Source organism: Arvicola amphibius, chromosome 6 (genome assembly GCF_903992535.2).
Source record: "Arvicola amphibius chromosome 6, mArvAmp1.2, whole genome shotgun sequence".
In the NCBI taxonomy this organism is placed as follows: Eukaryota; Metazoa; Chordata; class Mammalia; order Rodentia; family Cricetidae; genus Arvicola; species Arvicola amphibius.
The window spans coordinates 152,747,173-152,774,296 of NC_052052.2; the positions used below are offsets into that span (position 1 = coordinate 152,747,173).

The 27,124-nt window shown below is 44.4% G+C and overlaps 2 protein-coding genes across 2 annotated transcripts; one reads left to right on the forward strand and one right to left on the reverse strand.

The window, feature by feature from the left end:
* Positions 1 to 732: 732 nt before the first annotated feature.
* On the forward strand, positions 733 to 15,887 carry LOC119816785 (F-box/LRR-repeat protein 21). The gene is made up of 7 exons (XM_038333742.1): positions 733 to 857; positions 1,788 to 1,887; positions 3,001 to 3,132; positions 4,178 to 4,544; positions 4,933 to 5,055; positions 9,416 to 9,587; positions 13,476 to 15,887. The coding sequence occupies exons 4-7, from the start codon at positions 4,179 to 4,181 to the stop codon at positions 14,117 to 14,119; spliced, it is 1,305 nt and encodes a 434-aa protein (XP_038189670.1). The 5' UTR covers positions 733 to 857; positions 1,788 to 1,887; positions 3,001 to 3,132; position 4,178; the 3' UTR covers positions 14,120 to 15,887.
* A 2,627-nt stretch (positions 15,888 to 18,514) lies between these two features.
* On the reverse strand, positions 18,515 to 26,993 carry Lect2 (leukocyte cell derived chemotaxin 2). The gene is made up of 4 exons (XM_038334955.2): positions 26,839 to 26,993; positions 25,022 to 25,118; positions 23,476 to 23,621; positions 18,515 to 18,893 (listed from the first exon to the last, which is right to left on the reverse strand). The coding sequence occupies exons 1-4, from the start codon at positions 26,882 to 26,884 to the stop codon at positions 18,727 to 18,729; spliced, it is 456 nt and encodes a 151-aa protein (XP_038190883.1). The 5' UTR covers positions 26,885 to 26,993; the 3' UTR covers positions 18,515 to 18,726.
* Between the last annotated feature and the right edge of the window lie 131 nt (positions 26,994 to 27,124).

Here is a 27,124-nt window from a genome sequence, read left to right on the forward strand (position 1 = left end):
TGGTTTCAAAGGCAACAAAATGTAGTGTGTGTGCGCAGTTTATATTTGTCGGCTATACAGCAATGAAACTGGTCATTACAGAATGAGTATGAGAGGAACTATATGTTGGTGTAGCACTGTGTCCTGAACGCTGTGCATGGGCGGATCTCATATTTTGAAGCAATTTTTAAAATAAGCTTTAAAATCCGTACATCGTTTCCGTACTGGCAGGCTGGCAGGTCATAGGTGACCTTCTGCAGTCCGGGCCTGCAGCTCCCGGACCCCAGGGCCTATCTGTGCTGCTTCTTTCCAAGGTTCTCAAGAATATAGCGTGGTCATAGAAGTCAGGCAGCCTTCTCCAGTTAAACCCCAGAAACTGCTAGTTCTGGGCAAGCCTTCAGTTACTTTACTGAAGACTCACTAAGCATCCGCTTGCTATTTAAGGAGCACGCCCACTGTGCCCTGGGACTCCAAAAGGGCTTCTAGGGGCCTGGGAACCTGCATGTGCTAGATGAGGCCCTGGGCTCCAGCAGAATGGCACGGGCTGGGCTAGGCTGCCTAGGGTCAGAGCTTCTGGAGTGGGGGGGGAGGAACTTCCACCAATGGACGGGGCGTTCCCCAAGAGGCGGGGAGTGGGCGGGCACAAGGCATAACACTCAACTGCTGGGGGTGGGGCGAGGCTGCCCGAGGGCCGGGATTACGGGGACTGAACATCCGGAAGGGCGGGGCGTGGGCGGGGCCTGACCTGCGGGGCCAGTCTGTCCATCACAGCCCAGCGCTCACCTGAGAAGCGAGCTGCTGGGGTTCGGCAAGCGGACTCCTGCGCTGTACCTGAGGGTTGGACCTGGGCTGGCTGCAGCTCAGGCGTGGGTTCTGAGGTAAGGTTTGTGGCGCAGCTCCGGGGACCCCGCGGGGCGGGGTGGGGCGGGCCGTGCGGCAGAGGCGAGTCCCCAGAGCTGTCTGGTTGCAGAGGGAGAGTGGAACCGAACCGCCTCGGACCCAAGCCCTCCGAGCTGAGCCGAGCAGCCCTCCCGAGGCTTCTCAGCCTTCCGGCCGCTTCGCCACCAGCTCTGTAGAGGGTTTTTTTGCCTAGGGTGGGGCTGTTCCCAAGCCCCGTTTCTCTGGGCAGTTAGAATGTAAGATAAATTGCGCCGTGCAGCTTTGGAGCGGTGCATTGCACTGTCATTTGTTCTCATTATTGGAGACTCTAAACTCTGCCCTGGCTTGGCGCCGTCTCTCCCCAACCCAGTCTGGAAGCAGAGGTTACAGGAAGATGGGGCAGGCTGCTAGGTGCCCAACTCCGTAAGGGACTCTAAGGGATGGTCCAGGTCAATCAAGTTCTGTGCAGCCTTTCTGGCATTCTCGCATCTCAAAAGGTGTTTTCAGTCCAAGTGCATTTTTGCAAACTTCGGTCTTCAGATACTGCCCTTAAAAATGAATGTATCTATTCAAATATTGAAGTCTCCTTCGTAAGTAAATATATCTTGATACTACAGAGAAGTTTGGACTGTGCTGAAAGAGTTATACAGTTTATGAACAAATACATGTAATCCTGAACCACCTTAAATTTTCAGGATATCTCTCCATAAATAGTAGGTAAAATGTGAGTTTTCAGAGTGGTTTACTGCCTGATATGGGTAGCTTCCAGTGTAACTCCTGGCAAGTACTGCGATATTCCCATAATCTAGTTTTTCATATGGGCAGAAAATAGTTTTAATAATTTACTCATAAAATGACTTAATGTTTATAAATAACCGAAGCGTAAGATTATTATATGCCCTAATGATGCTTTTGTGGTGTTTTCCAAGATTGAAAGTGAAGGCAAATGGATGTTGGTGAGTACCCCATGGCAACAATTGCTTCGGTTCATTGGTCCAGCGTCAACTGTAACCTGGAAGCCACCTTTAGGTAAGAGAGTCTTGAAAAAGAAGCGATCCATTTCTTTCACGTAAAAAGAAGTGATCAGGTTTTTTTTTTAATAGCCCCTTATATTTAAGGTAGAATTTTTATATAAGACATTTCTAAGAAAAACATTTTAATGGGAATACAATATGACCAAGTGGCATTCCATAATGTAACTCATTATTTAAACTAAATAATGAATAAATGACCAGGAAAGTATTTCCAAGTAATACAGATCAGTTTATCTTACATTATAAAATATACTGACACATGTAACTACAATGTTGTGCTGTATGAAGTTTGTAATTGGGAGGGTAAAGTTTTATGCTCATTTATGTGAGGATAAAGAAAATTAATATGTATTTACTAAATTATTGGCATTAATATAATATTCCTTCTTAAGAGGTTTATTTACTCGTATTGGCATTTTGCCTGCATCTATGTCTGTGTACCATGTGTGTGCCTGATGCATGTGTGGGTGCTGGCAATTGAACCTGGGGCCTCTGCAAGAGCAGCAAGTGCTCGTGTCCACGGAGCCATCTTTCCAGCTCCTAACAACGTTAATTCTTTATGATGATTCAGTAAACTGGCAGTTTAATGAATTGAGTAAATTGAACAATTCTTGTTATGGACAATCAAGCTGAATATATGACACAATCGCTCGGGACAGAGAACTATGAGGTAGTTATACCAAATCTGGAATATATGACACCATCGCTCGGGGTAGAGAACTATGAGGTAGTTATACCAAATCTGGAATATATGACACCATCGCTCGGGGTAGAGAACTATGAGGTAGTTATACCAAATCTGGAATATATGACACCATCGCTCGGGGTAGAGAACTATGAGGTAGTTATACCAAATCTGGAATATATGACACCATCGCTCGGGGTAGAGAACTATGAGGTAGTTATACTAAATCTGGTCTTTGTCTTCACTCCTCTTCTAGTAAAGTTTTATATTAGGGGCCGCCTTTCTTAGTTTACTGAAATTTTAACGATTTTGTAGGCTACTACGTGAAACAGTTATCCTCTGATAATTGAGTTACAAGTTGGCCAGGGTTTTGTTTTCCATTGCAGTTTCTAAGCCCTAAAAATGACTTTTCCCTTTTTTCAGTGATTTTTGTAGGTCAGTCCTGCTTCTGGGATCCTACTTTATGTTGTGGTTAAGAAATGCTTCACACCACTCAGATCGAGTCACAAGACAAATGTACTTACACTGTAAATAAAGATTTCCGTGGATGTGAAGGTATGTTCAAATCTGATACTAAATTGGTGTATACGTTCCTAACGTTGATGGGTGAAAGGAGGACCAGGTCATTAATCAGAGTTAAGTTCAGAACCATTTCCTTACCATTATAAAGCCTCTCAAATAATTGTATATTTAATACTCTAGGTTCTTACATAAAACATGCAGAGAAAATTATAGATACTTTATTGTATATATCAATATATCTGGGCTTCAGCTGTTGGAGGTTGGTAGTGTCCCCAGGTAGTTAATACCTGCAGAGTCTTTCTGGGGAGAATAATTTCGTTCTTGTGTTTTTTATTACTGACCACAGAGGAGCAGATATGTACTCAGGCAACCACGCTGTCCCTGCTATGCCCACATTTCCCAGAATTTGTATGTCCAAGCTGCCACCTGAACAGCAGTACAAATCATTTGGTTTTCTCTTAGAACTGTGACATGACAAATGAAAGGAGTTGAGAAAAATGTAAGCAGTATAGCAGTGCTTCTCAAGTATGCGCGAGACACCGATATTTAAAATGCTCCACTCTCCTAGCAGCTTGATGAGGACTCTGACCCCTGCCCTGCGGATGAGAAACCAGGCTTAGAGTCACGTGGTTACTACGTGGCATAGCTGAGACTTTCCTGACAGATGCTTTTAGTTGTACTGTCTCCCACGTCTCCCAGGAGTTTAGCAGAATTTCAGCATGGTGTTTCCACCAAAGCCGGGGTATATTTTGAATGCTTCCCCTGAAAGGCCCCTAGCCACTTCTCCCATCCACAAAGGCAGTCACATGCAGTTCTGTGTTTTCCTCTCATGCAGTTAACATGCTCCCCTCACATGTCATTTACCGTTGTGTTCAGCCTTTGAGCATGGTTTTGAGAGCGGGTTTGCGCTCTGTCCTCACCACACGGTAGCATTTATCAGCGCATGGAAGCAGAAGGTTGCTGTGGAAAGGGCGCTGGTTGGGTTACGGCCCATTCCTTATATCAGTCTATACATTTAGAGTACAGATGTTTGTGGGGTGCGGCACAAGAAACAAACGGCGTTTTCTGATGCTTACAGAATGAAGAGGAATCACGTCTCTGCCGTGAATAACGCTGTCTGGTCTTCACCAGTGGTGAAGCAACCCAGACGTGGGCTCCGCCCTTCTCTCCCCGACGTTCATGAGCTCCCTGCTCTTCCAGACTGGGAGACTCTACCGCAGAACGTGATATTACATATCTTCCAGTATCTCCCTTTAATAGACCGAGCCCGCGCATCTTCTGTGTGTAGGAGCTGGAATGAAGTGTTTCACGTTCCTGATCTCTGGAGGAAGTTTGAGTTTGAGCTGAACCGGTCAGCCACTTCCTATTTTAAGTCCACTCACCCTGATCTCATTCAGCAGATCATCAGGAAGCACGCTGCACACCTGCAGTATGTCAGCTTGAAGGTACGAAGCCGCGTGCGCGTCGGTGAGATTCCTCTATGTGTTTGGACCCTTACTTGGAGGCACTTGGTAAATACTTCAGGGTTCTCTAGTTGTTGCACAGACTGAGTTAGAGAGCCCGAGCTGTAATTAAATGACTTAAAGTTCAGTTTTCTCATTTGGCTATTATTATTAATACCCAGGTAATTATAAAGCATGAAGTGTTGCAAAGTTATTTTGCCATATCTCTGTTTCTCCCTTTGTAAGCTCAGACATTCCATAGAAAAGCAATCATTTCAATTGATGAAAGGGATCAACAAAACTTGGTTATTAAATTCCATTTAATAATTGCATTTCCAGTGGTTCTGATACATTACTTTCATGAGATTCATATTAAAAATTGTCTTTATAGGTTGATAGTAGTACTGAGTCAGCAGAAGCTGCCTGTGATATTCTTTCTCAGCTGGTAAATTGCTCCATCCAGACCCTGGGGTTGATCTCAACAGCCAAACCAAGCTTTATGAATGTGCCAAAGGTAAGACTACTGTGCCTTTTGTGAGCTACGATAGACTTCTTTTTAAATGATGTTTGTGTTCATGAGTGTACAGGTACACATATGTGTGCATGCATGTGACTGTCAGAGAACGTGTGCTCCCCCCCCCCCAAAAAAACCCCACCACCCACCTCCTGTAAGGCTGGGTTTCTCACTGACTTAGAGTTCAGCAATTAAGCTAGCCCAGCTGGCCAAGCCTGTTAGTTAAAACCCGGTGCTGGATAATCAAAGAGGAAAGGTGAAGTCGCTTAGACGTTCCCAGCACTGTCTGTTGCAGGAAGCACCATCTACAGGCCTCTCCCGAGTGTCCTCAGCTTAGCAGAGACATCTCAAACTGGTCACTGTCTGCTCCTACTGTCTTAGTTTAGAAGCTGCTCTGTCCAAAGCAATGTAGGGAGAAATAACCTACCCTGGCTCTTCCAGGGCACAGTCCATCATGGCTGGGAAGCCGAGGAGCAGGAGCTTGAAGCATCCAGCCGTACCACATCATTGTCAGGCAGCAGAGAATGCTGGATGGATGCCGCTCTTCAGTGCCCACCCCCATTCGTATAGTCCCGGATCCCAAAAGGGTGCTGGCTACAGCCAGTGAGCCTTCACCTCAGCTGACGTAATCAGGGTAGTCCTGGGACAGTGAGTGGGCTCAGCGGGTAAAGGTGCTTCCCGCCTGGTCTGAGAATCTGAATTTGAGACCCAGAACCCATATGGTGGCAGGAAAGAACTTCTGTAATTTGTCCTTTGTTACCTCCACATATGGGTAATAGAGTGTGCACGTGCATGAACATATACAGGTAAGTAAGTAAATAATAAGATAATCCCCAAAGGCTCCGACATGACTCAAGAGTCTCTTGAGTTGACAATCAGCACCAACCCTAATGCCGACCACATTTCATCTTCTTTGCACTGTTTGTTGGTTCTCCAAGCCATCTCATTGATGAGCTCAGCCTGTTTACTGGGCTCGCCTCACACTGTCTTGGAAGGATGAGAGACAATCCGTGTTGTTTACTACCAGGAACCCAGGTTAAAGTAGTGTTTGCTTTGTAACTAGCTCTTCCTTACACCCATTGATAAAAATCACCTGACGGAACTACAGAAAAGGGCAGGGATAACAGCATCCTCCCACCTGTAAACTGGGTCATGGCTCTCACAGCCATGCTTTCTGCTAGCCTGTTGTTTTAGGAGGTAGGCTGGAAAAAATTGGGTCATTTGGGGATTTAGAATAATATAAGTAATCAGATGAAAGCTGACTAGTGTTCAAGAGTCACTTCCTTGTTTATAGCCCACAGGCTCAGACTGACCTGATGTGTCTTAGGTTCTAAAGCTAAGGCTGCCGGTGCCCATCAGCCTCCAGGGCCAGCATCTGGGGTTGCTATGCAGTTACCCGGCAGATGCCAGGCAGTGGGTGGAAAAACTAGATGAAATTATGGGAGTTTAGACATGAGGAGTATAGCAAGTGGGATTACAAGGAAACCTGCGTTATGCCACTTCCGTGCCCTGCAAGACGAGAACAACTAGTTCAGAGTTGATTAAAGAGAAAAAAGACTTTATTTCTTAAAAAAGAGATACGGTTCTGTAATAAGTTAGTAGCACCCTAGCTCTCTACTGTGTGAAAACTACTTTTAATTAGTGTAAGGCCATGTGTTTACACATTTATAACCTATGTAGTCATCCTAACAGGCCAGCAGAACCTTTCATACAGCCAAGATGGAGTTTGTGGAAGGGAAAGGGATCTTGCCTTGGATTTGCTTTCCACACTTTCTGACTTGGCCAGAAATAATGAATCTGAAAATGTGTGGAATTCTCCCTACAATGAGGTCAAATTATCAGTAAGCTTTATTTTGTAATTCTTCAAAAATTCAAAAAATGTAACTGCCTTATTTACTTCGTTTAAATCTGCTAGGAAAAGAACATAAGATTATGACATCACTCATCCTTTGAAAAGTATTTATTGACTGCTATGTTGTGGACACTGTCTTAGGTCTGGAAATATAGAAGTGAATGAAATAAGGGAAAAGTGTATTTTTCCTGGGAGGAGGTAGGAAGAACCCAAAGAATTCTAGGCTTTGAGGGCCATACAGATCTGCCTCAATTCCCCAGCTCCTCTGTTGCAGGGGAGAAACCAACACAGACCATGCAAAAGGAGAGCACATGGCTGGGCCATGCAGGCTTCATCTGTGAGCCTTAACTCTGTTTCCTGTAGCTCCCATGCCACACAGTGTTATGTTTCAGATTTTTCAACCTTTAATGATACAAATGATTTAGTCTTCACTCATGAAACAGAGAAACAGACTCTGCACTGAGCTTGGCTAGTGGTCCATAGTTAGCTAATCCCTGTTCTAGAAAATAAATTAACTATAACCTTTTAATACTAGACATCAAATTCTTAAGGTTGAAAATAGCTAAGACATCCTTTAGAAGATATTTGGGATTTCTCCTTTCTCATCGTTCCATTTTCAAACCTACACCATGAACAAGTTACTTTTCCCCCAGAGATTCAAGGTTGGCTTTGCATATGCATATCATTCGACGTAATGTAACACATGAATGGGTTTAGAAATGGAAATCATGTGATCATCTCACTAGACACACGAGGCTTTGGAAAGAGTAAAACACCCCAATGTTCCTCTAAAGTTAGATAGGAATGTCCACCTAACCACTCTTAATTCAATATAATGCATGAAATCCTAGCTAGAGCTCTAACATTAGAGAAATAAATAAGAAGGATACAGATGGGAAGGGAAGAGAACCATTACTCACACCTGAAGACTTGAGTCTATACTTACAAGGTCCTAGAGAGTTCACCAGAGAAATCCTAAACTCCAGCAAAGTCACAAGATACAAAGTCACCATAGAAAAGTCTGTAACCTTTCTATACATTAATAATGAAACTACCAAGAAAGAAGAAAATCCCATTTATAATACCCCAGAGGACCCCCAAACTCAGAATTAAGCCTAACTGTAGAGAAAGGTAGTGGAAGACCTATGCAATGAAAACCTTAAGACATCAAAAAAAGAAATCTAAGAAGATGGAGAAACCTTACGGCAGGATTAGTAGCGTAGAAAATGCCTGCATTGGCCAAAGTGGCTTAGAGATTCAACAGTCTCCATCAGATCTGCACTGCAGCCTTCACAGAGATAGAGAAAACAGTTCTGCTGCCGATACAAAAGCACAAAGACACCCTCATTGCCACAGCAATTCTAAGCAGAAAGAGCAGTGTGCAAGTACAAAATCTGGGCTCGAGTTATAGCTCAGAGCCACAGTAACAGAAACTAGGCTTGGAACGGTCACAAAAACAGACATACAAGCCAGTGTTATAGAATGTAAAATCTGAAAATGAGGTCAAACAGGTACAGCACCTGGTCAAAAGCATGCACTGGAAAAAAAAAAAAAAAACACAGCATCTTCAGCAAATGTTGGTTGGAAAACTGGATGTAGAAGAATGAAACTAGATCCTCATTTCTTACCCTGTAGAGAAGTCACTGGAATAGAATGTTAAGACTTAAATGAGCTCAGACAGCTACAGCCACCTACTATTCCCCTACCAAAGGCAAGAACACATACTAAATGAATTACTGTATGATCTAGTTATGCTACTGGTAAACTACCTGAAGTCATAAACTACACAGAGATGCACGCATAGCCACGTTTGCTGATTTACTGCTCACAGTAGTTAAGAAGTTGAGCCAGCCTAGCTATCCATCAACAGACAATGGATGAAGCGTAGTACACACACAGTAGAATTGTTTTCACCTTGAAGAAATATAAGATCATAGTACTTTCAGGAAAATATATGGAAGTGGAGATGAAGATGTGAAATCGATCAAACTCAGGACGACAAATACTGTATGCTTTCTTTCATGTGCAGACTCCATGTGTCCAGCGCGTGTGTGTGTGTCTGTGTGTGTATGTGTGTGCATGTGTGTGTGTGTGCGTGCATGTGTGTTTGAGGTTATGAAAGTAGAAAGAGAACCACGGAAGAGGGAAGCAGGGAGAGAGAGAAAGACAAATGGAATCCACATGATGAGAGCAGGAGTATTTGGAGGGATGAGGGGACCAGAGATAGATGGGTCGGGAGGTAGGGAAAGGCAGAGGGAAGGGGGTGGAGAAGAGGGAAGCATAGAGACAAGCGAGCTGAAAATGCCGGAATGAAACCCATACTTCATATACTAGCTTGAAATTTATTTAAAAGGGAATTAGGAACGTCTTCTAGTGGCTAGTAATAGCATGAAAACATAGTCTATTTTTACTGTATTTTTAGCACCTATCTGTTTTTTAATGCTACTTGTTTGAAACTATGAGTTTTAAGTGACGTTTTCGTAATTTTTTTTCTTATTGGCATGCAAGTCTCACTTTGTGTCAGCACTTACGGTTGCGTTTGTCAACTCAAAGTCGCTATCGTCAGTTAAGACTGAAGATGCGCCTGTGGACGATCCCCCACTGAAGATTCTCGTGGCCAACAATAGTGACACTCTGCGACTTCTAAAAATGAGTAGCTGTCCTCATGTTTCATCTGATGGTAGGTTGTGCTTTTTTATGTAAATTGATTGATGGTTTTTACTATAGTAACAACAAATTACTTATCGAAAAGTACACGCCTTTGGAACACAGTTTTTAAGAATTTTATCAAAAGCAATCATCTTCAAATTAGATGTAAGTTGCTTCTTCAGGGAATATTTTCCCCTTGGACATGTGTTAATCTTGTCTAAATTAGTGACCCATTTTTGACAATTTCATGCATGTACATAATATATTTTGATCATGTTCACTCCTGTTACCTTCTCTTGTTCCTCCCTCCCCCGGCAGGGCCCTTCTTCTTCCCAGTTAGCCCCCCTTCTAGTTAATTTCTTCCCCATTTTGCTGACCCCCTTTGTTATTGGGATTATTAGAGCATGGGCAATTTCCCGGTGGCAACACCATGGGAGAAACCTCCTCCCCTAGCAACACTCAGCAGAGAAAGCTCCTCGCAGAGGGGTGGGACCTCCCTCATGAGCCCCTTTCCACCCGTGATGCCGCCTGTGTTGGTGGGTGTCCTCAGCGGCCGTCACGTCCACGCAACACTGCCTCTCATCCTCTCCCCCATCTCTTCTGCAGTCTCTCCTGAGTCTCGGCCAGCGAGTTATATAGATGCTCTCTTAGGTGAGCACTCAGAAGTCACTTATATTTTTCATCTCTTACCAATTAAAGTCCCTGCAGTCACTGCTGTCCGCTACAAAATGGGGCAGCACTCACCCATGGTCATAAGGCAGATACATCGAGGTCAGTCTAATGAGCATCGCATGCCTACTTAGCGGAATGACAGTAGAAGCTTCCGTGTCAGGGCCTATGGCCTTCCCGACCATTGGCTTTGAACAGGTTTACAGTACCAAGCATGAGTTCTCTTCCGTGGAGTGGTCCTCAGATTCAATGAGAAAGTCATTCCCGTGACAGTCATGGCGCTGTTGCAGCGGTGGGCACTTGTTGTCTAGTGGAGGCTGGGCACACACGGGGTTCATAGCTGAGTAAGATTCCCCCGTCAGCCTTCACAGCACTTGGAAGCATTATGAGAGCTAGCCTGCAGGAAATTTCCAGCTCGGTTTCAGCTTGATGGGTCTACACCCTGCAGCCAGAGCGTGTGCCCATCAACTGGTGTCTGTTTCGCTTGTTTTGAAGTTTTCGTTGGAGATGTGTTTATTCCAGGGTGTGCCATGTGGGGTGGGGGCAGTTGTGAATGGATTGTTTTCCTGATTTCTCCCTCAGCACATGCATTATTGGAATGTAGAAAAATGCAGCGATTTTTTTTTTTTTTGTGTGTGTGTGTGTGTGTGTGTGTGTGTTCATTTTGCATCCTGCCACTCTTTGCCGGTGTTTAGCAGCTCTCGAGGTTTTCTGGGAGAGTCTTATGTAGAGAATTATGTCGTCTGCAAGTTCTTTATTTCCTTTCCTGCTGTCTTGGGGCTCTGTTGCTGCGATAAAACATTAAGACCAAAAGCGGCTTGGGGAAGAGAGGATTTATTTCATCTTCTAACTTGCAGTCCATCATCCAGAGAAATCAGGACAGGAGACTGGAGGCAGGAAGTGATACAAGACCATAAAGAAAAGAGGAATACTGCTTACTGGCTGGCTTCCTATGGCCTGCCCAGCCTGCTTTTTAATACATCCCAGGGCTGCCTGCCAAAGGCTGGCACCACCCACAATAGGCTTGGCATTCTGATATCAATCACTAATTAAGAAAATTCACCACAGGCCGTCTGGTGGGGGCATTTTCTCAATTCAGATTCTCTCTTCCTAGATGACTCTTGTGTCAAGTTAACATAAAACTAGCCCACTCCCTTATTTATAGCCCTTTCATTTACTTCTCTCGGCTTGGTGTTCTAAGGCTTCTGCTACTGTAGTAAGGAAGAGTGGAGGACGTGAACAGCCTTGGTTTGTTCCTCGTTTTAGTCAGAATGTTTTGGAATTTTCTCCCGCTCGTATAATGTCGGCTGTAGGTTCATCATAGATAGCCTTTATTGTGTTGAGATACACTTTCATCCTAGATGACAGCCTTTACTGTGTTGTGACAGATTCCTTCTGCTCCCACTTTCTTCAAGGCTTTTATCAGGAAGGAATGTGGCATTTTGTCCAAACCCTTTTCTGCTTCTATCGAGAAAGTCATGTGATTTCTGTCTTTAAGACTGTTTATGTGATGGCTTACGTTTACTGATTGGCACACCTTGGATATTCCTTGCAACTGTAGAATAAAGCCAACCTCATCATGCCGAATGTCCTTTTGGATGTGTTCCTGTATTTGATTTGCAAGCAATTTTAAGCGTGTGTGTGCGTGTGCGTGCGTGTGTGCTCATCTTTTAGAGTAGGGACACATAGGCTGTGGCACATGTGTAGAAATCAGGACTGCATCTTCACCATCCAAATTGTTTGAGACACGGTATCTTGTTTGCTACTGTAGACACCAGGCCAGCTGACCCAGGGCCTTCTGGGAATTCTGCACCCCCACCTTCCGTCTTGTTGTAGGTGCGCTAAGATTGCAGAAATGCTTCCACATGCAGCTTTACATGGGTTCTGGGAATCCAAACTCAGCTATTCCTGCCGGTACAGCAAGTTCGTTAACCACTACGATTTGCAAATATTTGGTTGGGATTTTTGGCATGTATGTTCATCAGGAAGATTGTTCATTTTTTTTTCTAGTTAATTTTTTTTAATTAATGCACCAAAGTAGTAGGTTTTATCATGGCATTTTCATGTATATATTGTGTTGTTATTCTTTATGCCTATCGGCCTCCCCTCTCCCCTTCCTGGCCCTCTTCCCGCCCCCTTTCCTTTCATATCACAGGTATCCCATCACTCTCTGTTTCTCCATCGTTCTTCCCTGCCGTAGCCCCTTTCATGCTTGGTAGGCTCTTTTCAGCTGACCCAAGCTAAGGTCATCTGGGAAGAAAGAACCTCAATTGAGAAAATGCCTCCATCAGACTGACCTGTACACAAGTCTGTGGGGACATTTTCTTAATTAATAATTGATGTGGGCCCAAGTCTCCCATGAGTAGTGCCGCCCCTGTGCAGGTAGTCCTGGACTGTGTGGAAGAGCAAGCCGAGTAAGCCATAGAAACAGACCTGTGAGTGGCATTTCTCCATCGTCTTGGTTTCAGTTTCTACCTCCAGGTTCCTGTCCTGGCTTCCGTCAAGATGGACTATGGTCTAGAAGTCTAAGCCAAATAATCCCTTTTCTCTTCTCCTTGATTTTGGCCAGTGTTTTATCGCAGCCATGAGAGGAAACTAGGACATATTGAGCTTTCATGCCTTACATGTATGTGTGTGCATGTATATGTGCATGTGTGTGTGTACACACACGTGTACTCGTGTGTGTGAATTTAAATATAAACTTGAAGTATGTTGGGAAGTATGACCCTTATTTTCTTTAATGTAGTAATCTCCAGTTGATTCCTTTTGCTGAAAGTGCCACAATTTCGTTCTTATGACTCAGTAGAAATAGTTGTGTACGGACCACGTTTTCTTTACCCACTCATCCGTTGCTGGACTCCTAGGCTGTTTCCCCGTCTCAGCTCGCCTGAATAGTGCCTCAGTCAACGTGGTTTCCCAAGTGTCTCTGCTTTGCTGAATTAGCCTTTCAGGTGTCCCTAAGATGGGTAGAGAGAGTCTTATGGTAGCTCCAGGTTTGGCTCTTTGGGAACCTCCATACCGATCTCCATAGTGGCTGCCACTGGTTTGCATATCCCTCCCCCCAGCCCTGTGTATGGGGAGAATTTTAATTAACCTGCACACATATAATGATATATGTTAGCGGCCATTTTCCCAAACATCATTAGTAATCTGTTGTACTAAAATAACTAATAGAAAATTTAAGTTGACATCATCTGTTTTAGTATCCGTGTGATTCTTTGTTCTTAAGGATTTCCTCCATTTCCCGCAGGGATCCTCTGTGTGGCAGACCACTGTCAGGGCCTCCGAGAACTGGCGTTGAATTACTACATTCTGAGCGACAAGCTGCTCCTTGCGCTGTCGAGTGAGACTCACGTGAACCTCGAACATCTCCGAATAGATGTTGTCAGTGAAAACCCTGGGCAGATCCAGTTCCACTCTATTAAAAAGCACAGTTGGGACGCACTGATGAAACACTCTCCGGGGGTCAATGTTGTCATGTACTTCTTCTTATATGAAGAGGAACTTGAGACATTCTTCCAAGAAGAGACCCCCGTCACTCACGTTTACTTCGGGCGTTCAGTGAGCAGGGCCATTCTAGGCCGGATAGGTGTGCACTGCCCACGGCTGGTTGAGTTAGTGGTGTGTGCCAATGGCCTTCAGCCCCTGGACAGTGAACTTATTGGCATTGCTGAGCACTGTCAAAACCTGACAGCCTTGGGCCTGAGCGAGTGTGAGGTCAGCTGCAGCGCGTTCGTCGAGTTTGTAAGACTCTGTGGCCAAAGGCTCACTCAGCTGTCAATCATGGAGGAGGTTCTGGTCCCTGATGACAATTACACCCCAGACGAAGTTCACACTGAAGTCTCTAAGCACCTGGGAAGAATGTGGTTCCCGGATGTGATGCCCATCTGGTAACCAGTTGCCGAAGGTTCCGAATTTTCTGTTAGGATTAGCTGTTGTCTGTCCATGTAAATGTAATTTTTGAGATGAGCCACTGAACTGTGTTAGGTTAAGTATTTGCTGTTTGCCAACTCTCTTAATTGGTTGCTGTAGAATCATTTGAAAACAATAGAGAAAATTTAAATAGCCAGAAGTCTTTGTCAGTAGGACACAGACAGGCACTGTGTGTTTATTAGAGGGTTGGTAGGGTAGACTACAGGTGTCCAAGGCTGAGAGAGACTTCGATTTCTCAACCTTTGGAGGCATGTTTAGCTTACTAAGAAATTTATGTTAAATTTATAATTAATATGTAATTACAATTTACAGTATTAGATCCCTTTAAATTATGTATTTTTATGTTACAACCTTATGTTTTGATTTCATCTGTTTCATTTGTGGCACTTCCAAGGGGAAGTCATCCTTGGCACCTTCCCAGCTCCTGGGTCAGACCCTTCTCTCACATCCTGAGTACTCTGCTCTCTTTTGTAACGCCCACTGCTGTGCTGTGTATGATTTGCTTGTCTCATTATGACCTGTGCACTTCATTGTACCATAAACTCCCCGGTACAAGATCACTGCTCTGTGTGTGAGTGTGTGTGTGTGTGTGTGTGTGTACAGTTATTAGAAGTCAGCTTTCAAAAAGAGAAACATGCTTATTATTTTTCAGTTTTGAGTCTATTTCATTATGAAAATGTGAGTATCCTCACCTATTACGCAATTAGGATGCACTGTAGTTTGTAAACAGTTTGGAAGTAGACTGTCCTTCCTCATTCATTCTCATGGTGAGCTCTGAGACAGGTGACTTACAGTCACGTGTGTTCCTCGCTCTTAGAACTGTGTGTTGTCTTGGGTAACAATACTAAAACCTTTCTCGAGGTCAGAGTTCTTAGTATTGCAGATAATATCATTTATACCTAAGACCCAGAAAGGTGTGCCGTAATTGAAAACTTGAAATCTAATCAGGGTAACGACACCAGAGGCATAAGAGAAATGGCTTCACTACGATGGAGCTAGGGTCAGGGTAATGGAAATACTGAGTAGATAAACCTATAACCTCGCTTGCTGTTGCCTTAGTGAGATAATGTTGTGCAGACCTGCTAGCAAGGTGACTGGGTGCCAGTGGTGTGCACACCTTCATAGCGAGGTGACCTGGCCCCAGTGGTGTGCACACCTGCATAGCGAGGTGACTGGGTACCAGAGGTGTGCACACCTGTATAGCAAGGCGACCAATTGCCAGTGGTGCTTGCCCTAGAGGCTAAGGGAGCAGAATGTTGGGATTAGAGAAGAGACACCAAGGAATGGTTCTCCCTACAGCCGGTTGCACCAGAAGAGGAAGACACTGGGCCCTTCGAGAAGTATGAGACGCTATGTTCTAAGTAGAGCTTTTTAGGGGCTCCTGTTGGAACCTCATGAACTCAACGCTGTAGTGAGTCGCGGTGATTGACGTTTATTAATTCATGTCCATTCCCCCTGGTCGGTCACCTCCTGGGTTAGTGAAAGGAAGGGCAAAAGATTTTAAAGACAGCTGAGAACAATACAAGAAAATGCTGTGTCTGTAGTGTCTCTGCATGGATGCCTCCGATGTTCTTTAAGGAAGCCCGTGAGTTCTGCTCTGCCTGTGGTCAGAGGACCTGGCTGGATGAGTGCGTTTCGTACAGATGGGTCATAAACGTTAGTGTTGAGAGCATTTTAGTCCTGTTTGCATGCCTGTTCGCGTTAAAATACTTGTGTTTGTTGGAGGATTTGGGGAACTTTCAGATAAGTAAGTGGATAAGTAAGTGGGCAAAAGTAAGTGGAGAGAGAGGAAAGAACGATCCTTTTGTATGTCAAACCAAAGAAACAAACAAACAAAAACCTGAATTGTCACTTTTTTTCCTTTTCCTTGCTGTGATCCTTGCAGACCTCATTTGCTTTGTGCACAGTATGTGGGGTGAGTCAGGAGGGTTGGCAGACATTATCAGGTGCATCTGCATTGCCATAATTCCTCCAAGTGTCACAAATGTCCTCTTAAAAGATAGGAGTTCGCCCTTCTGTGGCCCTAACCTCTTAAATTGGCTGGTGACCTTGCTGTTCCATTAAATTAATTTTCTACAACTAAGAGCATCTTCAAAATAAAAAATCCTTTTACTGATCTTAAATTATACTTATCAAACCTGGCAATGTCTGGAACCACATTTTTGAGGTCTATTATAAAAATTTTTATGAAGAAAAAGCAAAGTACTTAATATTCTTTCTCTTGTCATTTGAACTTTAAATCAGAACTCATGAGCAGGTCTGATATAATGCACTAGAGGGCGCTGCATTCTAGTTCTTCCTAGGAAAGCTGTTCTTCCTCTGGAGCTGGCATTTCTATAAAATGCCTGGCAGGCAGAAGGAAGTGTGCCATGCTGCTCTGGACATTCTCCCTCCCTACTCCAGACAATCAGCTTGGTTTGGCGAGTGCTAGTCAAATTTAACTGTGTTTCACCTCCTAAGCACCAGTCCAGAATGCTGATTGTTTGATGACAAACTTCATCGGTCAGATAGAGCGTTTTCAACTGCCTTCCGAGCCTACAGCACTTCTTCTATGTCTTCAGCAGGAGCCTGACGCTTGTCTATTGAAAGCAAATGTAAGCCCTTGAAACAGTACAAAGTTATTCGACACCAATGAGCATACAGAAGGTCCTCAAATTGGACAGTGACATATAGCATATATTTTTAAATCAATATTAAATTGGGGGAGGGCAGGTGGTTTGAGACTGGGTTTTTCTGTGTAGCTTTGGAGCCTGACCTGAAACTTGCTCTGTAGACCAAGCTGGCTCAAACTCAGAAATCCTTCTGCTTCTGCTTCTGCTTCTGCTTCTGCTTCCCAAGTGCTGGGATTAAAGTCATGCACCACTACATTCTGGCAAAACTTAAATCTCTGGGTTTTTTTGTTTGGTTTGGTTATTTTGTTTTCTACTTATTTAATAGTGTTCGGCCTGCATGTGTGCCTGGAGACCAGAAGAGGGCACAAGATCACATTAGAGATGGTTGTGAGACCCCATGTGGTTGCTGAGAATTAAACTCAGGAACTCTGGAAGAGCAGCCAGTGCTCTTTAATGTGTGAGCTATCTCTCCAGCCCCTAAAACCTAAATTGTAACGTGCTGGTCTTGTGTAGATATTGTGACGTGGTGGATTCTGACAGGAACCTGCATATTAAAATTTGCCGACTACAGCATGAGTCCTTAAATGACTGGGAAACATCACTAACTCCTCCAGCCACCTACATACATGTATTCCAGTTGCCTCTATGACACACTATTAGTTTACAAGAAATACTCATGTATCACCCTTGTCTGCACAACGGTGCCACTGCAGTGACTGAATGTGTGTGGCTCGTTCTCCCTAACCCTGTGGTAATTGAGTTTTTATTTATTTTCTTCCTCCCTTCCTCCTCCCCTCCTTCCTTTCTTCCTTAATTTTATCACCTATATGTGTTCTTGGAAATTGTGTTATTTTATTTGTTTTTAAAAAGAGTGTCCCGCTTTTTGTAAATTTTTCACTTTCCTTGAATTACTGATTACTTCTGTCATTTGTATATCTTGTCATATTCGACTGTGCGTCATTGATGATGACTTCTGTATGATATTTGGTTCTGTAATTATGACCTGGTCTTTAAAATCTGTTGCTGGCAATGGACATTTGAGTTGTTCCTGGTTTTTCTATGATAAGCTGTGTTGTTGTGAGCGTCATTATGCATCGGAATACAAACGGAGTCATTGCTCCAGTAATAAAGACCAATTCATTGTCTTTTCCTTTGACAAGCATATAAGTAAGGATGGAACCATCCTGCATTTCAAAAGGACGGAAGCAAATTTTGTGAGTGAAATTTCCAGATGATTGATCCTGTTTAGTCATTCCTTACTGACCTATTTAGGGCCAGAAGAATTTTTCTGTCTTTGCACATCTAATTGGCTTTGTTTTCCCCTCGTACTTGCTGTCAGCAGCTTTAAGAATGAACGATGTATAATATGTTAGGTATTATATATATATAAAATGATGTGTGGCGTGCTGGATAAGGCCGCCTGACCTTGTTCCCCAGACATCTCAGTTAAGGGTAGTTCTCTTTCTCATTCTCACACGCCCTGTGTGTGTGCAGCCTCACTGAGATCTAGAACGTGCTGTCTTCTAGAGGAGGCCACCATCACTTCCCAGGAAGGCTGTTCCTTTTGAGGAGCACGAAAGGATAGGATAGAAAGACCAGCTACCTTCACCCCGTGTAAGGGCGTGTGCCAAGCCTGCGCGAGAGCACCTCTTCATCCTTGGGTCATGGAAAGACCTTCAAGCTCTTTGTCCCTCTCAGGCAGAGAAGCAGCTAGTTCAGGGGTCAGAAATACAGTCTGGGCATGTTGGGATTCATTTGTTTATTTCCGTCATCAGGACTTAAAAACCTAAAACACAAAAGCACCCTGGTCCTCTGGGTGACAGGAAGGTCAGGGTGATGATGGGTTGGAATCAGAAGTGTGGGTTTTGCACTGATTGTGTTTCTGTTGGAACACGCGTTTCTTCAGGGCAGACGTGTTCGCGCTCCACTCTGGACAGGATTTGGTGGTGTCTGCGCTCACAGGAATGCCGTGGGGTCGCTGGAGTCACAGTTTTCAATGTGCACGTGCGATTGGATGCCGGGGTATACTTTCTGCAAGGGCAGCAGCGTGCCCAGCTTCTCTCCCTTTTTGATAGAACCTTTATACTTAATTGGTTTAATGTAGAAAATTTTGACACAGAAACCTGAAAGAAAATGGAGATGTTATGTGGACTTCTATAGCCTTGAATCAGAAATTTAAAACACAGGGCTGGGAAGATAAGTTAGTTGGTAAAGAGTTTGTCTTGCAGGTGGGTACCAGGGCTTTATCCCTAGAACCCAGGGAAAAGCTGAGAGTTGGGGCATGTTCTTGTGTTCTCCCCTGGGGAGGTGGAAACAGATGTGTTCCTGATGATGTGATCCCAGCCAGCCTAGTCATCTGGCAAAACATCTGGCCAAAGAGATTCCTTGTTCCAAAATACAAAGCACCTGAGGAATGATACCTGAAGATGACCTCTGGCCTTCACACGCCACACACACAGAGACGTACACAGACATGCGCGTGTGTACATGCAAAACATGTATACACACACATTTAAAATATAAAAACAGCCGTGGAACTTTTTGTGGCACCTCCCTGGCAGCCCGCCATGTCTTTATGAGTCTGAGTGTTTCTTTCCCAGCCACAGCTGTCAGAAACTCATTGCAGTGAACGATGAATGAGACCTTCATGTTTTCTCTGAGAAGCTCATGGCCACAGAAGTAGCCGCTGATGCTCCAGGTGAAGAGTAGAAGGGTTATATGGTCCGAATCTGTGGCGGGAAAGGCAAACAGAGTTTTTCCATGAAGCAGGGTGTCTTGTCCCACGGCAGAGTGCACCTGGCACTCTTGTTAGAGATGAAGGAGAACGAGGAAGGTGCCAGGCTGTTCAGGGATGCACTGTGGATGCCATTCTGGATGCTTTCAACTTCCTTTATTGAAGAAGAGGAAAGAAAGATAATCCTGGACTAACAAGTTCTGCTGTGCCTCAGTGTTGGAGCCGAAAAATCTGGCAGAATCTGGAAACTTTTCGGTTCTCTAAAGAAGATGGTGTTCACCAATATGCTGTCAGAAAGCCCTTAAAGAAGGTAAGAAACCCAGGACCAAAGCTCCAAAGATGCAGGGTCTTGTTACCCAGCGTGTCCTGCGACACAAATGCCAATGTGTTGTGCTGAAGAAACAGCACTAAGACAAGGAGGAGGCTGCAGAAAGCGCTAAGCTTATGGCCAAGAGAATGAAGGAAGCCAAGGAAGAAATGCCAGGAACAGGCTGCCAAGAGACGTAAGCTGGCCTTGCTGTGAGTGTCTGCCTCAAAGTCCAGTCAAACCTAAGTCTTTAATAGTGACACAGAATGATCTGACCGGGGGCAAGGGGGTTGGGGGCAGAAGTTGACAAAAACCGGAGGAAGCGGAACTGAATAAACAGGAAGACAGAATCCTAGTTTAATACAAGATGGTGCAGAGTGGATTCAAATAAAAATCTAATAAAATATTGGAGAACAGAAGAGTAGCAGAAAAACTTAGATAGTAGAAAATTGACCCAGAGTAATGTTATATCAAAAACTATATATATATATATATATATATATATATATTCTAACAAAACTACTAGTCCTAAAAGATACAAGTGGAAACAAAAAAGGATACTCTTCTAAATGTGTGTGTATATATGTGTGTATATATGTATATAAATAAATGTAAATATATGTGTATATATTCTAAATATATGTATTTAGAAAAATATTTTTATATATAGACATATATTCTAAAGATAATTCCAAATAAAAACATAGTATAATGTAATAATTATAAACGGCAAGATGGTATTGGGATCAGATTTGTGTGGTCTGTAAATAGGGATGGGCTTGTCTTCTTTCAACTTTTTCCCAAGGGCACAAATGAACCCCAGTTTTGTGCTGTATAAAATAACACACAGTGATTTAAGTGACCAAAAATAAGACTCAAGCAAAGATTTGCCAAGAAAATGGAGGCAGCAGAAAGTAAGGATCCTGTTGCCAGTGTGCAGAACGCAGCCCTGAACACATTGAAACAGACGCAGAGCCATATTTTGCGCTCACTGCCAGTTCCTGAGGAAGATGGAGCCCTTACACTATCCATGCTGTACGTAACACAGACGCTGGTAAAGAGTGGGTTGGGCGGGAAATAAGGCCATGGCATTGTACTGTCCAGTATAGTAACTGTAGCCCAACAAGGCAAGCACTTAGCATGTAGCTAATGTGAATTTAGATTTGCTTCACAATCAATACACAATAAATTTTAAGAAATCAGCATAAAATGAAAAAATTCTTCAAGTAATCAGAGAGTACAGAGTGGCCATTGAAGGACTGTTGGCTTAAAGACACCATTACACACAAATACACCCCCAAAGCCCCAGTACAAACTGGCATCTGGTTATGCAATTTATTTAAAAAAGAATGGTATAATAAGACCACAAGAAACCCAGTCCCTCCCTCATATCTTACACAAGCCCACTGGAGACTGACTAGATCAAAATAGGAGGACGACATAGTACGTTTGCCTTCAGTGTTGGCAGATGTGTCTACACAGGTCGAAATAAGTTAAATTACTAGATTTGACCACATGAGAACAATTTCTGTGTGTTGAAAGACATTAGTAAGGAAGTGGCACCCTGCAGAGTGGAGAAGTGTGTACATGTGCACACCTGACAGAGGGAACCCATCAGGAAACATAAAGAGCTCCTATGTATCAGTAAGTGGATATTCCAGTAGGAATTTGGCAAAGTATTTAGATAAACACATCACAAAAGATTGTTACCCATGCTATCAAAATATATGGAAAGGTGCCAATGTCTTTGCCATGGGGGTAAAGCAAATTAAAACCATGGTGATAGGCTCCACACCCAGGCCCAGCAGCAGGGAAGCCTGAAGCGTGCATGGAGGAGCACTGGAGCTCTCGAGCTCTTGGCAGGGATGCAAACCACAGCAGCCACTTGGGAAACAGCATGGCAGCATCTCCTGCAGCTGAAAATACACCCTAGGTGTGACACAGCGCACTGCCAAGGGCTGAGTGTGCTGGCCACGTTGCAGTCTGGAACCAGGGTAGCCAAGGCTGGTTGGAGGCACTGGGACCACTTGAAGATGAACTCCAGGACACAGGTGCTGTCAGCTGACCCAGTGACCCCCTAGTCTGAACGGAAGAGGGTTTGTTTTTGCTCACTGGTGGTTTGAAAGAGAATGGCCTCCATAGGCTCATATATTTGAATACTTGGTCCTCAGTTGGAACCATCTGGGAAGGGTTAGGAGGTGTGGCCTTGTAGGAGGTGTATCACTGGGGGTGGACTTTTTGAAGTTTCAAAGGCCCACTCTATTCCCAGTTAGCATTTCCTCCCTCCCTGCCTCCCTGCCTCCCTGCCTCCCTGCCTCCCTGCCTCCCTGCCTCCCTCCCTCCCTCCCTCCTTCCCTCCCTCCCTCCCTCCCTCCCTCCCTCCGTGTGTGTGTGTGTGTGTGTGTGTGTGTGTGTGTATGTGTGTGTGTCACTGGCCTGTAGCTCACCCACTATGCTAGGCTGGTCAGCAAGTCCCAGGGAGCTTCTGACTCGACCTCCCCAGTGCTGGGTTTCAAAGGGTACACCACCATGTTGGGTTTTGCCGTAGGTTCTGGAGATGGCTCTCAGGCCATCATGCTTGTGAGGCAAGCGTTTTACAGAACAGGCTCTCTCCCCAGCCCTGATCGTGTACCTTTTAATGAGCACATGTGTTTGTTTCTGTGGAAGGGTGAGGGTTAATCTTTGCTGTCTGCCTGGATTTAGGGTCATTAGAAGACACTGGGTCGAAGGATTTCCACAGAGGTTCTACCAAAGAGGAAAGCCCCATCCTAACCCGAGTGGCACCATGGGCTAGGAGCCCCAGCTGAGGAAGCGCTGGAAGGAAAGGCAATATGAACAGTGGAATGTGTACACATAAAAGAATGACCATGAGCCTTTGGGGGATTTTACCCTTGGCTCCCTGGTCCACTGCTGTTATCAGGAAGGTTTTCTCCTTTCTAGTAAGCTGTATGTTTTCATTTCTAAAGAAAAAGAATGAGCATTATAAGAACATGTGAATTTCACAGCTGTGATAGCTTCTTCAAGAAACAGTGCAGACTGCTTAATTCCACCAATCCTTCCCAACAGGCCAAACTAACGTGCGGCACAAGAGGTCTCTGGGAGGTTGGTCATGCATGCTCTGTCTTGCTGCCCAGTGTGTTCACCTTGTGACAGCTCATGAGAGTCTGCTCTTGCACTGTGCACGGTTTTGTGCCCATATCACACCTGAATAGAATTCAAACGAGCAACAGCAAATCCAGTCCCTCGGGACCTGCCTTACTGAGCAGAGAGGCGTTTGGAAATATCTCACATTCATTTGCTGCGGAAGTGCTAACGTTTGTGAATTGTGAGGTTCTGGTAAATGAAAGTGTGTGTCTGCCCCGGCTATCAGTTTTGTCCAGACATTTTTCTAAGCACAGCCACCTGGGCTACACTAGTGTCCAGCTTGGTCAGCTGTGGAGTTTGGTGATCTTGCACATAAGCAGGTTTCGGGGAATCATTAAGCACCCTCTGTTTCTTGGGGTTTGTTTTGGTTTGGTTTGGTTTGCTTTTTTGGGTTTTGTTGTTGTTTGTCCTGTATGTTCTAGACCTTACCATCATGAAGGAAACATGAACTTGTGTGTCTGGACCCCGCATTAAGTACATCAGCATCGCACCAGATGGTGTCCCAGATCTCTACTCTTACCTCTTCCAGACAGGCGAAGGCCATTGTTGATGGCGTTTTTGTTTCTGTAGGGTTTCTCCTGGCCCACTATCATCCCAGTGAATGGTGCATACACAACAGATCCATCCGAGCACAGGACATCCACCCCTGGGTGATGCCTGTTGGTTCTGGAATATAAATAAGAGCCATCAGACTCAGGGGCTATCTCGGGGAAACGGCCAGAAGACATTGCAGTGCCTGGGATATTTTACTCTGTTTAGCCTGATTTTAACTGCTCTGCTCGTGTGTACTAATGGCCATATTGGAAAGATTAAATAATTTAATATCGTATTTCCTTCACAGTAAGCCTTAAATAATATTATATGGTATTTTGGAAAAAAATGAGACAAGGTGTACAAATATATTTTATTGTCATCTGAATCTTGACCCCTTTAAGGCCTTTTATTTTTTGGCATTGGGAATCAAACCTAGGGCCTCGTGGGTACTAGGCAAGTGCTGTACCACTGAGCTACACACCCAAAGCCAATTAAAAAAAATTACTGTTTTAGGGAACCTATTGCATAACTATCATGTGTTCCCTGGGTCTTATTTTTTTTCTCACAGTAAAAAATAGTTATAAACTCCATTTTGTGTAAGTGCTATTTTAACACAGTGAGGGATACCTCCCAGGCTTGTCAAACTGCGTGGAGCCCAAACAAGCTCATTCCAAACAGCAAGGCGTCTTGAGTTTGTCTCTATGACCTGGTAGTTCTGGCTTCCCACTGCTTTCACTGCCTGTTCTTCCCAGGCTTTCTACTGACCAATCAGATTCACAAGGATGGGACCCTTAGAACTGTGCAGAAGGCAACATCGACCGGGTTCCATGGGAATAGTCTAGAAGTTACTGTGTAAATCAAAGGTACAAACTTTTGAGTGTGCGCTCATTTTGAGGTCCCTCTTCCTGTTCGCCGCCGTCTCTCGGTCCCGTCTTGAGTATTTGATGTCTTTATAGGCGGGACCATGTGAGAGCTCCGCTGCGATTCGGGCAGAGGTCAGTGCTACAGTTTGATAGACAGCTGCTTTGTTGGCAGCCTGAGTGTTTTCGGAACCTCGCGAGTATGGCCCTTGTCTAGAAGGGATCAAGAGGTTCTTGCCTGCCTAGAGTCAGCCTCTAATGTTGAAATTGCAGAACCTTGGTCAGTAACAATAGAGTGGATGCAAAAGAACCCAAAGGGCTGAATTCCAGCGTAGCCTTCACCGTCTCCAACTCTGTGGGATGATGAATCAGTTCGAATTCCTGATTATAAAACACAGTGGGATAGTTTGGGTTTCTTCACACTGGAAAGCCAGGTGAAGTGAGACAATGTGTGGAGAGGTGGAGAAGGAAAACGCCTTGACCCCTTCCCTTCCACTCACTTCCTGCTCTGTCTCCAGTGCAGACCCCATCCTTGAAGCAGGATCTTAGAAGCTGCTCCAAATACAGTCACCAGAGCACTGGGCTCCCGACTGTCAGAGGGAGGTCATTGTGCGCCCTCTAGGAAACATGACAAACCCGACAAGAAAAGAGGATGTTTGTGCCCCCTCGTACCTTTGAGCAGAGTACTGTCCACAGCCATAGCTGTCGCATGTCCGGATCTCATTGGAAGATTTGCTGGCACATATGTTAACCCATGGTCCTGCCAGAGCTGCAGAGGAGAGAGGTGAGAGCTGTAGGCATCGCCAGCCTGGGTCTCCCTTGTGTATCTATTCCCCCCTCCTTTGGGTAGTTCATAGGTAAGTTCTTCCTATGGACAACTGATTCAGACATAGAACTTAGCCCCCTTGCTGTATAATTCTGTTCTGTGGCATATAAATATGTATATATAATCACTAATCTCCTTGTCTCACTGTTCCAAATCATTTATGAATACATGGTATAAATTGTGCGTTTAGATTTTCCTTTGCGTGTGACCAGACCTGGGAGCCATTATGGCTAAGCAAAGGTAAAACAGCATAGCTTTAAAAAAAAAAGAAACAACTGTAGGAGCTAGCTGTACAGTAACTTTGAAATGTTGCTTTATAATCAGGTCTAAGAATGACATCCAGGCAAAAGTTTGACTCTCAGGCGTGGCGTACTCTAAAATTGACAGCTTCACGCAGCATGACCTCAGTCTCAGATGTACAGACGTGGAAGTGGGATTTGAGACGTAAAGTGCTAAACCGCAGTTAGTAAGGTCAGAAGGAGGCTGGGAAGGGAGTGGAGATGATCACATGAAGGTGACGAGGCGTAAGCATGGCGAGAGGCAGCTGACTCAGCGGATTCTGTGCAAACTTCTAAGTGCAACCTACCCCTTTAATATTATAAGCAATATCAATTGAATTCCCTGATTCTCGGTGTTAACATTCATAGAGGTACAGTTAGCAGTCTTGCCTCTCACTTTGAAGCAAAAACAAGAACCTGCTAATTTGGTGGTTGGTTGTACTGAAGGACATATTATTCTTCCTGGTAGTATATATGCCATGAAGAAGAGCTGCAGAATATGGCCGGTAAGTATATTTTCTACGGTGACTTAAACTATGAGTCTCAAAGGCTTCTACTGTGGGTCCAAGCTTCCAATGAGTCCTTGAGCCAACTCTAACAGCATGGCTCTGGAACCAGCCTTTATCCTGGACAGCTGAAGCATCTCGTGGGCAGTTTATTATTAGTCTGTTCGGTTTTCTTGCCTACTGTGAGCATCAAGAGGACTTGCCCTTCATCCCAATCCAGCCTCGCATCAGGAATTCCCCACATCCAGTTCACACAGCTCTTACTTGAAAATTTTACCTTCTAGGGTTTTGTGGGGGAGAGGGTGGGGTGTTAACTGATTAAGTTCCAGGTCAGGCCAGTGAATGCCTTTAATTCCAGCACTTGGGAGGCAGAGTGCAGCATGGACATCTGGTTGGCTTGCATTCAGGAGAAAGAAGAGAGGCTGCTAGTGTGCTCACCCAGGAGTATTGGGCTACCCTGCTTCTTAGAGAGGGAAGGAGGGGGAAAAGACACCACAGGGAGAGACTGAGAACCCCCTCTTCCCCCTGTGCAGGCAGATCTCTGTGAGTTTGAGGCCAGCCTGATCTACAGTGCGAGTTCCAAATAGCCAAGGCTACACAGAGAAATGATGTCTCAAAAACCAAATAATTGGAGGCTTGTCTAAAAGTCTTACACACACATGTTGACATTTCCCTCACTGAAGAATCAGGACATCTGGAAGAGGTGGTGGAGAAACCCCCACCGCCCTACCCACTGCATCATTTTCTCACCTACTGCAACTTCAATTATTAATATCAAATTTTATGTTGCGATTTTGCTATCATAGACTTTTAAGATCAGGGCAAATCGGGAATATATTTTTCATTAACCAGGATTCTAACACTGTACTTTCAACTTACCTGTGGAAATTAAAGCAGCTGTGATGAGGACTGTTGTGGAAAACATCTGGATTTTGCTTCCTGTCTCTTCCTCTAATTAGAATTGTTCCATGTGCACACTGTCCAAGCCTGAGTTAATATTTCTGGTAAGTTAGGTTCAGAACCCTGTATATCTCCTGGATTCAGAATGAGACACGGAAAGCACACCGAGGCAAGTTAAACTGTAACACGCTGTGGAAAGCCGTCCAATTGCGCAGAGACCTCTGTGAAAGCCTTTGATCTGGGGAAGCAGCCAGTGCTACCGGGA

What these genes read in the sequence shown, in the direction of transcription:
- LOC119816785 (XM_038333742.1), top strand. Translation starts at nt 4,179, where the DNA reads ATGAAGAGGAATCACGTCTCTGCCGTGAATAACGCTGTCTGGTCTTCA. An exon ending in GCTTTATGAATGTGCCAAAG is followed by an intron (nt 5,056 to 9,415) that starts GTAAGACTACTG and finishes TTGGCATGCAAG; the next exon opens with TCTCACTTTGTGTCAGCACT. An exon ending in TCCTCATGTTTCATCTGATG is followed by an intron (nt 9,588 to 13,475) that starts GTAGGTTGTGCT and finishes CATTTCCCGCAG; the next exon opens with GGATCCTCTGTGTGGCAGAC.
- Lect2 (XM_038334955.2), bottom strand. Translation starts at nt 26,884, where the DNA reads ATGTTTTCCACAACAGTCCTCATCACAGCTGCTTTAATTTCCACAG. An exon ending in AGCTGCTTTAATTTCCACAG is followed by an intron (nt 25,119 to 26,838) that starts GTAAGTTGAAAG and finishes TCTCCTCTGCAG; the next exon opens with CTCTGGCAGGACCATGGGTT. An exon ending in GGACAGTACTCTGCTCAAAG is followed by an intron (nt 23,622 to 25,021) that starts GTACGAGGGGGC and finishes TTTATATTCCAG; the next exon opens with AACCAACAGGCATCACCCAG.